The sequence below is a fragment of the Ovis aries genome, chromosome 1 (assembly GCF_016772045.2).
Source record: "Ovis aries strain OAR_USU_Benz2616 breed Rambouillet chromosome 1, ARS-UI_Ramb_v3.0, whole genome shotgun sequence".
NCBI classification, from domain to species: Eukaryota; Metazoa; Chordata; class Mammalia; order Artiodactyla; family Bovidae; genus Ovis; species Ovis aries.
In genome coordinates, this window is record NC_056054.1 from 77,053,887 (window position 1) to 77,070,008 (window position 16,122).

General features: G+C 38.5%; 1 protein-coding gene and 1 long non-coding RNA gene across 2 annotated transcripts in view; both read left to right on the plus strand.

The window, feature by feature from the left end:
- Nucleotides 1-1,114: 1,114 nt before the first annotated feature.
- The window catches only part of PALMD (palmdelphin), a 58,496-nt gene continuing 43,488 nt past the window's right edge, over nt 1,115-16,122 (plus strand). The window contains exon 1 of the mRNA XM_004002223.6: nt 1,115-1,362. Coding sequence (XP_004002272.3) covers nt 1,318-1,362 — 45 coding nt within the window. The 5' untranslated portion in view covers nt 1,115-1,317. The remainder of the gene's footprint in view (nt 1,363-16,122) is intronic.
- Nucleotides 4,421-14,861, plus strand: LOC132659403 (uncharacterized). The gene is made up of 2 exons (XR_009599830.1): nt 4,421-4,491; nt 4,649-14,861. It is a non-coding gene; the product is annotated as an uncharacterized LOC132659403 (long non-coding RNA).

Here is a 16,122-nt window from a genome sequence, read left to right on the forward strand (position 1 = left end):
ATAGAGCTAAAATCTTCCAGCCTCTTGTAAGATAAATCTAATGTAAAGCATTTGCCTATGGAGGGTACTCAACAAATATTAGCCATTATTATTACTGATATCAATAAGGCAAAGGAAAGTAAACCATTTGTTCAATGTTTGGGTTGTCCTTTTAACTTCTTTAGCTGAATGTTAATATGAAAGTGCTTGATAGCATCTACACATATAACAATGAGGTAGATGGTAATTAGGATTTATTGCATCAAAATTTAATTAAAGAAAGGGTAGGGGAAAGAAAACAGACAAAGTCAATCATAAAGCTTCCAAGATTGCTTTGAGCTAAGAGTTTCACTGGGCTTGACTTCTATTTTCCAAAGGGCCAGGGAACTCTCACATGGTGTCAGACTACATGAGTTACAGAATGTCTCATCACACTTTCAAAGTCTCCACACTCCTTTCTCCTGCGTAACTGGTGAGGTCAAAATGGCTACCTTCCTGAGTGTCATTGCTGAACAAGGTGCAAGAAAGAAATGCATCCCATAGAAGTTCAAGACAGAAATAACAGAGAGTGGTCTTGACATTTAAACCACACTGAACACAGCTGATGGACCAAGTTCTTAACAGAGTCGCGTCACTGTCTTTAATTTCTCCATGACCTAAAGGTTCCAAACTTTGAAACAAACTGCTGGAGTAGGAGGAGAAGGAAGAGGTGAGGACAGCCTGATGTAAATTTACCACTAGATTAAATTCTAAAGTTGCTCCAGAATTTTGTATTATTATCTGAAAGCAATCAAAGGAAGAAAAGCAAGCAAGTGACTTGGCCCAGTCAAGGTAAGGCTCTGTCTGGTAGAGAGAGAGTAGGGGTCAACAACTTTGTACAAACACACACAGAGGTCTGGTTGTGTGTGGCTAGAGCAGAGGCTGGTGAAACACACAGCGTGGGCTCCTGGTGCTACTCCTAGAGAAGAATGAATTGGGTAAGGAACAGTTAATAAGAAAATGTGCCTTGCTCACTGCGCACATTGCAACAAAGAGCTGGCAGCTCCTGAAGGAAAAGGGCTTGTGCCGCTGCCGTTCAAACTTGTCAGTCAGCCTGTGCCAGCAGCCTCAGCGTCTGCCTCCCCGGCACACCCTCATTACATGTGTCTGTCTGGGCTGATCTGTGCATCTGCTCAGAGACGCTCCTGCCGAGTCGGGGATTTCTGCTTTTCTCCACCGGTGCAGGAGTGGGTCTCTCCTGGCTTCTCTTCTGTCACCTCCCCTCCTCTCCCCAAGGAGGCTCCTGCTTTATGGTAGCTTTGGACTTCCCTCACTGGCAGCCTGTCGCCGACTTCTAGAATGGAAGAAGCTGAGCTGGTGAAGGAGAGACTCCAGGCCATCACAGTAAGTCTGCCTAGTTATAACTCATGGAGGTGCTTGCTTACAGGGACGACAGACACGTTGCTTGCTGCCCCTGCTGCTGAGCCCCGTTAGTGAAAAAACAGAACTGTCACCTTTCATGGGCAAGTCTCTGCCGCTGTCTTAACCTTGGTGACCCTCTGTAACTCTTGGGCTTCTGAACCTAAGTAGAGAGCAAATGTTCTTGATTTTTTCACAAAAACTGTACCTATGTTTTAAATAGCAGTCAGAAGCTTTAAAGGCAGTTTGGTTACACTATCATGTACCTGAAAAACTTAGATTTTCCTTACATTTATATTTGACAAATACTAGATCAAGAAACTGATCTTCAACTTGGAAACTTTTTAAAACAATTAACTCACCAGAAAGTGAAAATCTTTTAAAAGGAGAAGAAAAAAGAAATTAAGAAAACAACTCGAAGCGTTTTACTTGTAGTTGTGGTAGTGTGTTCCATAAAGCCTTCAGAATTAAAATGAATGTCGTTGTACTTTAGCTAAGGATTAAACAAGAGAAAAGTAGGTAAAAGCACATATCAGATTAATTCTAAGATATCAGTTTCCAGCAGAGTCACAAACTGAATAAGATCCTGATAAAGGAATGTAATGCATGCAATGCAATGGATTTGGAAAATATTTTGTTAATACCAGGAAGGAGAATAGTGCATTTTTTATGTTTGTTCTGGGAAAGAGTCAAAGTATGAAATGAATTACTTTCCTTAAGTGATCCAGCTTTTTTTCAATTTTACAAAGTCCTCTATTTGGCAGTCACCTGGAAATCTCTGGCACAATCATTTATCATTGGCTACAACTTAACATATAATTTTTTTAAAAGAAAAAACACTTTAGAAATCAACATTCCATTTTTTCAGCATTTTCTGACACTGAAATTAGCTGTCAAGAGTACTGTTTAAAAACTGATGCATAATATCACAGATGTGGGTTTATTAATTTAAATATACGTTGGACATTACTATTTATAAAAATAACTCTTTACTGTCTTGTGAAAAGAAAACTGATACAAAACTAGAGTGAATAGAAAGATATTATTCTTTGCTCTTCAAATTCGCATAGCATAAATTATTATTATGCTAAGCCCAATTTAGAATTTTTATTAAACAGATACAAAGTTTCAGTTCCCCCCAGAAAGCATTCAGTAACTTGAAATATTTTCTCAGCCAATGGTTTAGGAACCAAAAGTCCACAGATAAAGTTGGCACTTTTCCATAAGGCAGTGCTCTCGAAATGTCCAACTCCTAATTAGTACATTTTCCTTTCTTCAGAAAACCTTGGTTTGGATTATTGTTTGTTTTGCTTTGTTCTTTTTGTTGTTAAACTCAGCCACTGTTTCAGCTGTCTTGCTTTAAGGGACAGGAACTGGGCCCTGCTCTGTTGTTTTTGGCGTGGGCCTTTTACATTACAGCTGTTGTCTAAAGGTTACTTTATCAGGCTGTGTGAGTTGTGTGGGCACAAGCTCTGCTTTTCCTGACCCTTCTGTCTCCTAATTAACAAAATTAAATCATATATCCGATGAAATCCACTCGTAGCTCCTTCTTCCACATTTTCCTTTTTGAATCGCAGCCTACCCTTACTTCAGCCCTTATTACACGTGCTGCACTTTAGAACTCATACTGAAGCAGCACATGTTCTAAGGGTAAGACCGCACTCAGGAAAACTAGGCATTTTCACTGAGGGTTCCAACTTCAAATAAAACTAGGACAAAGTCATAATGCTTTAAATATCTTACAAGCAGACCAGAGAGTAAATAGGTTCCTGAATATGCTGGTGTGTACTTTTATGATGATTAAAAAATAATAATAATAACAACTAGTTCTTGGATTATTTCATTAGCTTAACTACATCCCATTAGAAAGAATAAGCATATCTAGGAAGTAAAATTGCAAAATAATTATATTATATATATATAAAATTGTAGAGAAAAAATGGAGAAAAGTTTATGGGGACAAATTTCTCCTAGTCTATACCTCACTGGACCAAGTCCAGTCACATAGGTCACCACTGAAGATGAAAAAATGGAGCATTAGTGTGTCCATGGAAACAATACATCCACTCATCTCCCTCCCGGACGCCCTGGGAAATGCCAGCTCTCTCCACCCTTGCCTTACCCAGGAAGCCACCTCAACTATTCCCCTTCCCCCTAGAGAAATGAAAACACACAGTGTCCAGAGAGTTTTCAGGGATTGTCTCACTTTTAGAAGCACTTAAAATCTTCAGACTCTCAGACCTAGACCAAAACTCAGAGACAATAATCTCATTTTAACTGTTTTCATTCTATTTCCCTACACTGAAATACGTTTTATATTTTAAGAACAAAATTTTATACTTTAAGAACAAAATCAAAAGACAGTTGCCCAATGTAACCAAACACAGTGATTCAGAGACTTCACTTTATTAGAAAACAAAACTTTCAACATTCTAAGATCTATTTGATTTTCATACTAAAATTTATTCCTCTAATTCCCAGCTGAGAAATGAAATCATCTTCACTGTATTATTTATTCCACATGATTTTGAGGGTCCAAAAAGTCATTATTTCTACTGCAAGAAATTTAAAAAATAAATGTATATGCCTAAAACTTAGTAAAACCAAGTGTCAGTCTTCTCCCTCTTTTGAAAAGAAACAGATTAAACACAGCAAGTAGATGGAATGTGACATTAGACTCTCAAAATTGAAAACTAAATTACTGTGATGGTGCCTTTACTTCTCATACCAGTAAGTTGCATTTTAGATTACTCAGAAGGCTTCTCAAATACTTAAAGGGAATAAAAGAAAAAACTATGAAAGTACACAGAAACAATTGTTTAAATAGGGTACTTCATTTGGTTGGAGAAGGAAAGAGCAACCCAGTCCAGTATTTTTTCTGGAAAATTTCATGGACAGAGGAGCCTGGAGGGCTGAAATCTGGGGGGATCACAAATAATCCAACACAACTGAGCAACTGAACATACACCCCATTTGGGTATACCAAGTATGGATTCTATTTTCTATACTTACTCTCATGTTTCTCCTTTGTTACATTATCCAGGTACAGACATACCTCAGAGATACTGCAGATTTGGTCCTAGATCACTTTGATAAAGCAAATATCACAATAAAGTGAGTCACATGAATTTTTCAGTTCTCAGTGCAGATAAAATTTATGTTTCAACTATGTAATATAATGCAATATTACTATGTCTAAAAAATAACACACATGCCTGAGTGCTAAGTTTCTTCCATCATGTCCTACTCTCTTCTACCCTATGAACTCCAGGCTCCTCTGTCCATGGGATTCTCCAGGCAAGAATACTGGAGTGGATTGCCGTCCCCTCCTCTAGGAGATCTTCCTGACCCAGGGATCGAAGCCACATCTCTTAAGCTTCCTGCATTGGGAGGCAGGATCTTTACCGCTAAGCACCAGCTGGGAAGTCCACAATTTAAGAAATACTTTACTGCTAAAAAATGCTAACCATCATCTGAGTCTTCTGAGAGTTGTAATCTTTTTGCAGTAGTAGCATCAAAGATCACTGATTACAAAGACAAACAGTGTATGTTCTCACTTGTATGTGAAACCTAAAAAAATTAAGCAAATGAACAATTATAACATAGCAGAAGCAGATTCACAGATACAGAGGGAAAACTAGTGGTTACCAGAATAGGGAAAGGAGTGGGGTAGGGGCAACCCACTCCAGTATTCTTGCCTGGAGAATCCCATGGAGGGAGGAGCCTGGTAGGCTACAGTCCATGGGGTCGCAAAGAGTCGGACACGACTGAGCGACTTCACTCACTCAGGGGCAAAGTAAGTAAAGGGGATTAAAGGTACAAACTATTCATTATAAAATAAATGTTATAAGGACATAATGTACAGCACAAGGAACATAGTCAATATTTTATATACCTCTGCATGGAGTACAATCTATAAAAATATTGAATTGCTAGGTTGTACACCTGAAACTAATATAATATTGTAGGCTAACTATGTTGTTGTTGCTTAGTCATTAATTCGTATCCAACTCTTTTGTGACCCATTGACCTAGCCCACCAGGCTTCTCTGTCCATGGGATTTCCCAGGCAAGAACATTGGAGTGGGCTGCCATTTCCTCCTCCAGGATATCTTCCCAGACACAGGCATCTCCTGTGTCTCCTGCATTATCAGGCAGAATTCTTCACCACTGAGCCACCAGGGCAGCCCTCAAGTCACTATACCTCAATTAAAAAAAAAAAAAAAAAGACTGCTCACAAAGGGAAAAAAAAAAACCAAGAACAAAGATCACTGATCATACATCACCATAACAAATATAATAATGAAAAAGTTTGAAATATGGCAACAAGTGAATTTGCTTAGTTGTCTCTGACTCTTCGCGATCCCATGGACTATAGCCTACCAGGCTCCTCCATCCATAGAATTTTCCAGGCAAGAATACTGGAGTGGGTTGCCATTGAAATATGGCAAGAATTACCAAAATGTAAAAGTGATCAAATGCTGTTTTTAAAAAAATGGTGCCAATAGACTTACTCTGTGCAGAGTTGTCACAAACTGTCAAACTATTTTAAAAAAAGCAGTATCTATGGAAATAAATACTATATATCTAGCGAAATAAAAGTGAAGCACAATAAAACGAGGTACATCTGTGCCAACTCTTAACTTACTAAATTAATAAGTTAATTAATTTCTTAGTATCTCTTAGCCAAAGAGTTTAAGTTTTCAATTATAAGTGGAAAACAGAATATTTCAAGCTAAGTAAATATAATATTGATTAAAAAGTCTCTTGAGGCTTAAGTTAGTACACAGTATTTTAACAAATAGCTGATTTTTATACAAAAGGAGAACTATTAAAGTAGGCTAGCAAATAGAAATGCACTTTAAATATTATCAGAACTGAGGCTACCAATGTCTCCAATGTTCTCTGAAAGAATGACCTGAAGGACTGAGTTATGTCTACAGAGTCCCTCTCTGGAAGTAGACATGGTACACATCAAAGAATGATGAAATGGCCCAAGTGGAATTTCCCACAAAAACAGAAATATCTTCTGATAATCAGTAATATCCTACATACTTTTCATACCCTCCTTCCCAAGCAACACATTTTCTTATTTCCATTCCCATGGTGGCATTAGGAAAATATTGTTACTAAATAACAGGGGATACTCAGGCTGGAGAATTCATGGATCTTAAACTGCAGGAGATCATCAGTTCAGTTCAGTTCAGTTCAGTCACTCAGTCGTGTCCAACTCTTTGCGACCCCATGAATCGCAGCATGCCAGGCCTCCCTGTCCATCACCATCTCCCGGAGTTCACTCGGACTTACGTCCATTGAGTCAGTGATGCCATCCAGCCATCTCATCCTCTGTCGTCCCCTTCTCCTCCTGCCCCCAATCCCTCCCAGCATCAGAGTCTTTTCCAATGAGTCAACTCTTCGCATGAGGTGGCCAAAGTACTGGAGTTTCAGCTTTAGCATCGTTCCTTCCAAAGAAATCCCAGGGCTGATTTCAAAAGTAGTACTTTTGGGCCGGGGTGGGGGTGACAGTTAGTGAGCTCAAAAAAATCCTGAGAACTAGAATCAATATATAGAGAACAAACCCAGCTAAGGAGAAAATGGGTAAGAATAACATTTTTAGTTTCATTCACTTTCATTTTTACTTTCATTTACTTTCATTACTGACATTTTTACTTTCATCCAGGTTTAACTTTTAGCTGTTAGAAATACACATTATCCACTCATTCTCTCATTCCTTTTTTCAATTAAAGGTTATACTAGGTGCCAAGCCTCATTCATTTTTCACTTCAACAATATATGTACTCAGTCTCTTAGCCATGTCTGACTCTTTGCAACCCCATGAACTGGAGCCTGCCAGACTCCTCTATCTGCGGGATTATCTCAGCATGAATATTTCCTCTTCCAGGGGATCTTCCCAACCCATTTATCAAACCCACATCTCTTGTGGCTCTTGCATTGGCAGGCGAGATTCTTTACCACTGAGCCACCTGGGAAACCCTCGACAACATGCAATATTTATTTAAGTCTCCCGCTTTTAAATGAAAAGAAGTGAAATAAGAGGAATTAGGAGTGTCAGAGGGACTTCCCTGATAGCTGAGTTGGTAAAGAATCTGCCTGCAGTGCAGGAGACCCCGGTTCTATTCCTGGGTCACGAAGATACCCTGTAGAAGGGAAAGGCTACCCACTCCAGTATTCTGGCCTGGAGAATTCCATGAAGTGTATAGCCCATGGGGTCGCAAAGAGTTGGACACAAATGAGCGATTTGCACTTTCACTTTCAGGAGTGTAAGAAGTAGGATGGGATGGGTTGCAATTTGTAGTAAAATGGTCAGGAAGGGCCTCGAGGAGAGGGTGACATCTGAACATGGATGAAGGAGGTGAGCTTGTCAAAAGTTAGACAATGGCAGTAATCACAAGAACAAGCACCTGCCTAGGACTGACTCCATTTGGTAATGAGCCATATAAAGTCCTGACACTGGAATTTGAGCAACAGAGCCAGATTTGCCAGCCAAAGCTGCTCATGACGCAAAATAATCAAGAGCTCTACATTTCCCCAGATCCACTCCCTATTTTGTTCCACTCCCAAGGAATTTTTTCTAGACTTGTAAACATAGGAATGTAGGAGGCAGAAAGTTCTTTGTATAAAACAGAAATCTAGTCAATACAAGTGAAAGTGAAGTCGCTAAGTTGTGTCCGACTCTTTGCAACGCCATGGACACCAGGCTCCTCTGTCTATGGGATTTTCTAGGCAAGAGTACTGGAGTGGGTTGCCATTTCCTTCTCCAGGAGTCAATACAAAGACCACTATTCAAACAGTAAGATAAATACACAGAGATCCTAGTTACTTCTCCTTTTTAATTCATTAATTCTGTTTTTGGCTATGCTGGGCATTGTTGCTACCTTCGGACTTTCTCTAGTTGCAGCACATGGGCTTAGTGTTTAGGCTCTTGACTTTAGAGCTTAGGCTCAGTGGTTGTGGCACATGGGCTTAATTACTCCTTGGCATGTGGGATCCTTCCAGGTCAGGGATCAAGCCTGTGCCCCCTGCATTGGCAGGCAGATTCTTAACCACTGGACCACCAGGGAAGTCCCTCTAGTTGCTTCCTTAGCACATGGTTCCTCTCACTGGACACTCCACCTCATCGCGTTCACCTTTTTCCCAATATCTGATATTTTCTAACAGTTAATATGACAGTTAATGACCTCAAAGCAGGATCTTCCACCTAATTTGTGAAGCCTAATACAAAATGAACATGTGGGGACCCTGTTCAAAAAGTATTCAGAATTTCAAGGTGGTAACAGCAGAAGTTTAAGAGCATTCGCATGAAGCTCTAGGCCCCTCTGAGAGTGGTGCCGCCATGTCTGACTTCCCAGGTCACATGTCCAAGAAGCCCAGGCCTGCCCTGGACATCTCTCTCCTATCCATTCCTTCTGTACAAATGAGAGCCTGAAAACTAGTGCAAATCAGCCTGGATCTCAACAGAAGTTAGACCTTAGCATGTATTTGGATCATTGTGTTGTTTAGAATTCTAAGGACACCTTAAAGTAATAGTGACTAAAAGAAGCGTAGTGAACCATTGTTTCACTGCACCTCATGGTTAAGACAGCTATGGAAAGAACTCCCAATTTGTCATGACCGTCCCGAGATATTCACATAAAGATGGTACGTGGAGATGTAGGAATCTCCTAAGCAAAGCCGTCCCGTGCCAGTATATCCAGTATAAAGCCTCTGCACAATTTTCCACAGTGCTATGCTAAGATTACATGTTTCTTCCAGAGAGGGAAAGGTTTCTTAAAACAAAAGTGCTATGCCACATCTCTTTGCCAAACACAATAGCCCACCCACAAAGGAGACTGTGTGATGAGGTATAATAATTTTGATGCCTTGTAAAGGAAACTACTTTTTGATAATCAGAGATGGTTTTTCCAGTGTGCTGTGGAGTGATAATGCTACTCCGCCAAGCCCTCTACTGACAAGGATCCCCACGAACTTCCTCAACATTTGCTTCTTTAAAAAACTGTGATTAAAACTAGGTGACTAAATCTAACAAGAGTCTAAACAATACAGTGTAGTTCAGGCTAGAACCAAAGCGGAGTTTCCACTTCCTAATCTACAGACAAACTACCTCAGTTCAGTTCAGTCGCTCAGTCGTGTCCCGCTCTTTGCGACCCCATGAATCGCAGCACGCCAGGCCTCCCTGTCCATCACCAGCTCCCAGAGTTCACTCACACTCACATCCATCGAGTCTGTGATGCCATCCAGCCATCTCATCCTCTGTCGTCCCCTTCTCCTCCTGCCCTCAATCCCTCCCAGCATCAGGGTCTTTTCCAATGAGTCAACTCTTTGCATGAGGTGGCCAAAGTACTGGAGCTTCAGCTTTAGCATCATTCCTTCCAAAGAAATCCCAGGGCTAATCTCCTTCAGAATGGACTGGTAGTATCCCCTTGCAGTCCAAGGGACTCTCAAGTGTCTTCTCCAACACCACAGTTCAAAAGCATCAATTCTTCGGCGCTCAGCCTTCTTCACAATCCAACTCTCACATCCATACATGACTACTGGAAAAATCACAGCCTTGACTAGACGGACTTTAGTCAGCAAAGTAATGTCTCTGCTTTTGAATATGCTATCTAGGTTGGTCATAAAAATAAGATAAGAATATTTTAATTTATTGAACTTATTTAAATGGCAGTGGTGTTATTCTGGGAAACCCAAGAAGTTTCCTCACCAGGAACCCTGTGATATGTCAACTTTCCTAAGACGCCATAGGAATAATTTGAATGAGATCCATACTTACAGTTTTTTATGTAAAACCCCAGGGACTGAGTGAAATTCACTCAAACCATTTTAGACATAGAGCCAGGTAATTTTCTGAACCTCTAGCTTCTGTCTTAAGCATGAAGTTTTCAATGTGTAACTGCATCAATAATTGACATGGAGTGATACAATATGTTAAAAGGAGACATAACAGCTACTCAAAATCAATCTCTCCTACCAAATCTAGATATAAAGACATCTCAAGTACAAGAATTCTGCAATTAAAAATAATAATAACACCAAACTCCGAGTCCATCTCTTCTCTACCCAACCCCTCTTGGCAGCCACAAGTCCGTTTTCTATATTGTGAGCCTATTTCTGTTTTCATTTGTGTCATATTTTAGATTCTGCAAATGAGTGGTACCATATGGTATTGTCTTTCTCTTCCTGACTTACTTCACTTTGTGTGATAATCTCTAGGTATATCCATGTTGCTGCAAATGGCATTATTTCATTCCTTTTTACAGCTAAGTATCTGTATATACCACATTTCTTTATCCATTCATCTGTCAATGGACACTTAGGTTGCTTCCGTGTCTTAGCTATTGTGAATAGCGCTGCTCTGAACATGGCCTTCTCTGGTGGCTCAGTGGTAACTAACCCACCTGCCAATGCAGGAGACACTGGTTCAATTCCTAGGTCAGGAAGATCCCCTGGAGAAGGAAATGGCAACCCACCCCAATATTCTTGCCTGGGAAATCTCATGGACAGAAGTGCCTGGTAGGCTACAGTCCATGGGTCACAAAAGAGAGTCAGAATGACATTGACTAAACAACAATGAACATGGGGTGCATGTATCTTTATTTTTTTATCTTTTTGATTATATAGTTTTGAGAGTTCGGGGTTAGTAGATGAAAACTATTACATATAGAGTGGATAAGCAACCAGGTCTTACTGCATAACACAGAGTACTGCATTCAATATCCTGAGATAAACCATGATAGAAAAGAATATTTTTAAAATGTATGCATGTATGTATAACTGAATCTCTTTGCTGTACAGCAGAAATTAACACAACTTTGCAAATCAACTATACTTCAATTTTTTTAAAAAATGGAAAAAATAACTTTGGGGATTAATATATAAATACTACTATATATAAAATAGATAAACAACAAAGACTTACTGTATAGCACAGGGAACTATACTCCATACCTTGTAACAACCTATAATGGAAAAGAATATGAAAAAGAATACATATACATATACATGGATATGTATATATATATAACTTTATATGTATAACATATATATGTATATAATTGAATCACTTTGCTGTATACTTGAAACTAACACAGCATTGTTAATTAACTATACTTAAATTTTAAAAAGATAAAATAACAATAATAGCACCTATTCTTGTATACCATTTAGGCTTAAAAATAAAGATAAAATATTCATATTCATTATCTCATTTGTCCAAACAGTCCTATGAATATTTTCAAAAGTAGATGTTACCATCTCCATTTTATAGGTGAAAAACCTAAGCTCGAGGAAAGTTAAGCAATTAGTTAAATAGTGGAAAATAGCAGAGCCTCTGCTCATAACATCACAATAAATTCTAAAAAACATCAAAACCACAATCTTCAACCTTGTTCAGAACTCACTCTGTTTTTCACTCTTAATAAAAGTTTGAAATGGAGCAAAGAGAAGAATCTTTGGAGGTTCTTCATTCAATCACATTTTCTAACCAAAACTTTCTCCACTCAATCACATTTTCTAACTCAAACTTTCTTCATTTAATCACATTTTTTAACCCAATCCTACAGTCTCTTATCCTCGTTCCCAAGCTATTAGAAGTGGGAAAGGAAAGAATGTAATGCCATTTCAGAAGCATTTGTTATCACTTTAACAGTGTTGAGAAGAACCATTTTTCAGAGTACCTCATATTCTAAGCCTCTGTTACTTTCTCCCCACCCCACTGTCGTAACGTAGTCTCTTCCCTTCCAACCAGGATTTCTTAAGGCAAAGACACTGTTGCATCTCTCATAGCCCCTCAACACTAGCTGAAGCACAAAAAACCATCATGAATGAATCAGTGAGTGAATAAAGATCATCAGGCTGAAAAGGGGGGAGAAACCTAATGATTGCCTGCCCAGCTAACAGATTTTTTATTGAAGACATGGTCACATCCTAAGATTATTCAGGGGCTTATTTTGTGTTTGTTGTGTATTCTTATTTTATGTTGTCACTATTCATTAGAACAAACAGGAAAAGATAGACAAATGAATAAAAGAGTAGAACTTTAACTGGATTCTATTTGAGATCTGTCAGAATTTGTTGTAAAGCTGGGAAACAAGAATAAGATTACTAAATGAAATGAGGTTTGGAAATTTTGTGCTTTTTAATTCACCACATAAGTACTAATGATAACTACATCCAAATCCCATGGCTAACATAAGAATTAGGGTTTTTCAAAGTAAATTCAGAAATAATCACAGGACCAGGAGAAAACTTAGGGATTTCTTGGTCCACATTCCCATCCCCATTACAACATGCTCAAGACATGCTCATCCAGCTTCTCCTTGAGCACTTCCAAAATCAGGCAGATTAATAGCTCTCAAAATACCCTATTCCATTTAAGAAAAATTCTCTGTGCTGTGTTCTGACATATGTGCCAGAATCCAGTTTCCTTTAACTTCTTCCCAATCATCTTGACTCTAGTCGCTGAAGCTGTATACCTTCACTTTCTTGATTTCAATCATTCCTCATATCACAGGCTCATTCTAGAAAGTGAAAGTGAATGTTGCTCAGTCCTGTCCAACTCTTTGCGACCCCATGGTCTGTATAGTCCATGGAATTATCCAGGCCAGAACACTGGAGTGGGAGAGCCTTTCCTTTCTCCAGGGGATCTTCCCAAACTAGGGATCAAACCCAATTCCCCAGTATTGCAGGCAGATTCTTTACCAGTCCATGTCACTCTTAAAATTGGGGGCTGAGCATTGAATAGAACACTGACCTGTACAAAGCGTTTAATGCTGTATATAATCTCCCTTGTTTGGCGAATTGAATTTCTACAGATATATTTGGGAAGTGATATGGGGAGTTATAAAAAGCATTATCTTCGGAATTTATAGAAAATTAGGCTTGATACCAATTCCAACATTAGACCAACCTTATGATTTGGGGAGACTGATAAACTCTCTGGTCCTCGCATCAGTGTCTCTAAAATTAATAGCAATTAAATTGAAAACTCAATATTCAAATATACAATGAATATACAAAAGTCAAAAGCTTCTTGAAAAACAACAGTCAGAAATTGTAATGTAAAAAAGTAAGACATGACCAAGCATGCATGATGTAATGTGAAAGTAATCCATTCTTGACAGCTACATTAAAAAAAAAAAAAAAACAGTTAAAGCCTAAAAATAATTTTATTTAGGAAATGTAAAGAATTAATATGAAGAAATCTTTATGTTTTATACCTACTAAGGAACTGTGCAGGATATATATAATGAAATTTTACTAAGTGATATATATGCCTAGAGAGACACACTGTTTCTTGAGGTAAAGTCTGAAGACAGAAAGTGTTGTCACATATTTTCAAATTTATTTTAAGTTTAATGCAATTCCAATCAAAATCTCTAAGGAGGCATTCTTATTCACTTCTGGTGGCACCATGAAATTGTTAAAACAGGATAATTCAGCAATCAGTAAAAGAAAACTCAGAAACTATTTTACCATTTGACCAGGAATATTATTAATAAGGAAATATACAAATACTAAAGAAAAATAAGAAATGCATACAAGATGTATTCTTAAGACATTCATAAGATAGCAAAACCATTTCTTAGAGTATTTAGTAAAAAGTGGAATCCAGTTAAATGTCCAAAAGTAGGGATTAGCTGAATAAATACAGTGTACATATACAGGTTTGTAAATATACTTGCATATGTGTATATATATATATATATATATATGTATGATGGAATAATAAGTATCCATCAAAAATAATTTAGAAGACTAATGACATGGTATATCATCATTTCATGATATATTAAGAGAAATAAGATTACGAAATGTGTAAAAAACAATTCCAGCTTTATATGAGGTATAACATATCATGCAGATGTAAACCATATATAACAGTATCAATCTCTGATTATCTCTGGATCATGATAGTTATTATTAGGAGTAACTTTTAAAATTCTACCAGTGTATGTGAGTTTTTATTTGCTTCTTTGGCTGTTTGCTTGGTTGGCTAGTTTGTTGGTTGGTAATTTTGGTTTGATAGAAAGTGATGAAGCATAAGGAATCAGCTGAATTTTCCATTTAGTTTCTATCAGAATTTAACAAAATGATTGCAAAACTCAATGGGAAAAATAAAGTACTGCTACTAATCAAGACATTTTAGAGAAAAGCAATGAAGCAAAACTTGTCCAATAAAATGTTAATTTATCTCATTGGTGGTACATAGTATTAGTACCAAAATCTGTAACTAAAGACACACACAGATAAACTGGAGCCAGATCCTAGTGTAAAATTTTTAAATGTAAATGATAAAATTAGCAAATAAAAAAGTAAACCAATAAGAAAGAATTATTTGATTAAGTTTCAAATTTAGTTAAAATTTGGGGGGAAATAATTAGACCCTCAGCATTTACCATAAGTCAAAATCAATTCAGCCGGATTTAAGTGTTTAAAAAACTCTTTAGAAAACTAGAAGAAAATAAAGGAGGAGCTTCCCAGGTGGCACTAGTGATAAAGCACCCACCTGCCAATGAAGGAGACATAGGGACAAGGATTCATCCCTGGCTCAGGAAGATCCTGAGGAGCGGGGCATGGCAACACACTCCAGTATTCTTGCCTGGAGAATCCCCACGGACAGAGGAGCCTGGCAGGCTACAGTGCATAGGGTCTCAAGGAGTTGGACAGAACTGAAATGACCTAGCACAGCACAGCACGTAGGAAAAATAACTTTCAGTACTTTTAGAAACAACATACATTTTTTTTAATTAAAGGAAGCTAGATGACATTATTTACAACTAAGTATGGCAAACAAAGAGGGCTTCCCAGGTGGTGCCAATGGTAAAGAATCTGCCTGCCAATGCAAGAGAGGCAAGAGATGGCAAACAAAAGGCTGCTATTCTTAACTCAAAGAACCCGTGTGAGAGTGTGTGTGTGTGTGTGTGTGTGTGTGTTCAGTCACTTCAGACTCTTTGTGATGCTATAGACTGTAGCCTGCTAAGCTCCTCAGTCCATAGGATTCTCCAGGCAAGAATATTGGGTTGGGTTGCCTTTTCCTTCTCCCAAAGAACACTTTCAAATTGTTAATTAAAAATTAATAAGCTTTACCAAAAAAAAAAAAAAAAAAAAGGACTTCTCTAGTAGCTCAGCTGGTAAAGAATCTGCTTCCAATGCGGGAGACTCCAGCTTGATTCCTGGGTCAGGAAGATCCACTGGAGAAGTATTCTTGGGCTTCCCGGATGGCTTAGTTGGTAAAGAATCTGCCTGCATTGTGGGGCACCTAGGTTCGATCCCTGGGTTGGGAAGATCTCCTGGCAAAGGGAATGGCTATCCACACCAGTACTCTGGCCTGAAGAATGCCATGGACTATCCATGGGATTGCAAAGAGTCCGACACGACTGAGGGACTTTCACTTTCACTTTACCAAAAACTAGGTGGACATCACGGCTTCCCTGGTGGGAAGAATCAGCCTGCAATGTGAGAAATGTGGATTCGATCCCTGGGTCAAGATGATCCCCTGAAGAAGGAACTGGCAACCCACTCCAGTATTCTTTCCTGGGATATCCCACAGAGGAACCTGGTGGGCCATAGTCCCTGGGGTTGCAAAAGGGTCAGACATGACTTAGCAACTAAACCATCATTGCCAGGTAGTCATCACAAAAAGTTTTTACATAATTAATACAAATAGCCAAGAAAATTATACACAATATAATATTTGACCACAATAGTCTTATAAATCTCATTAAGA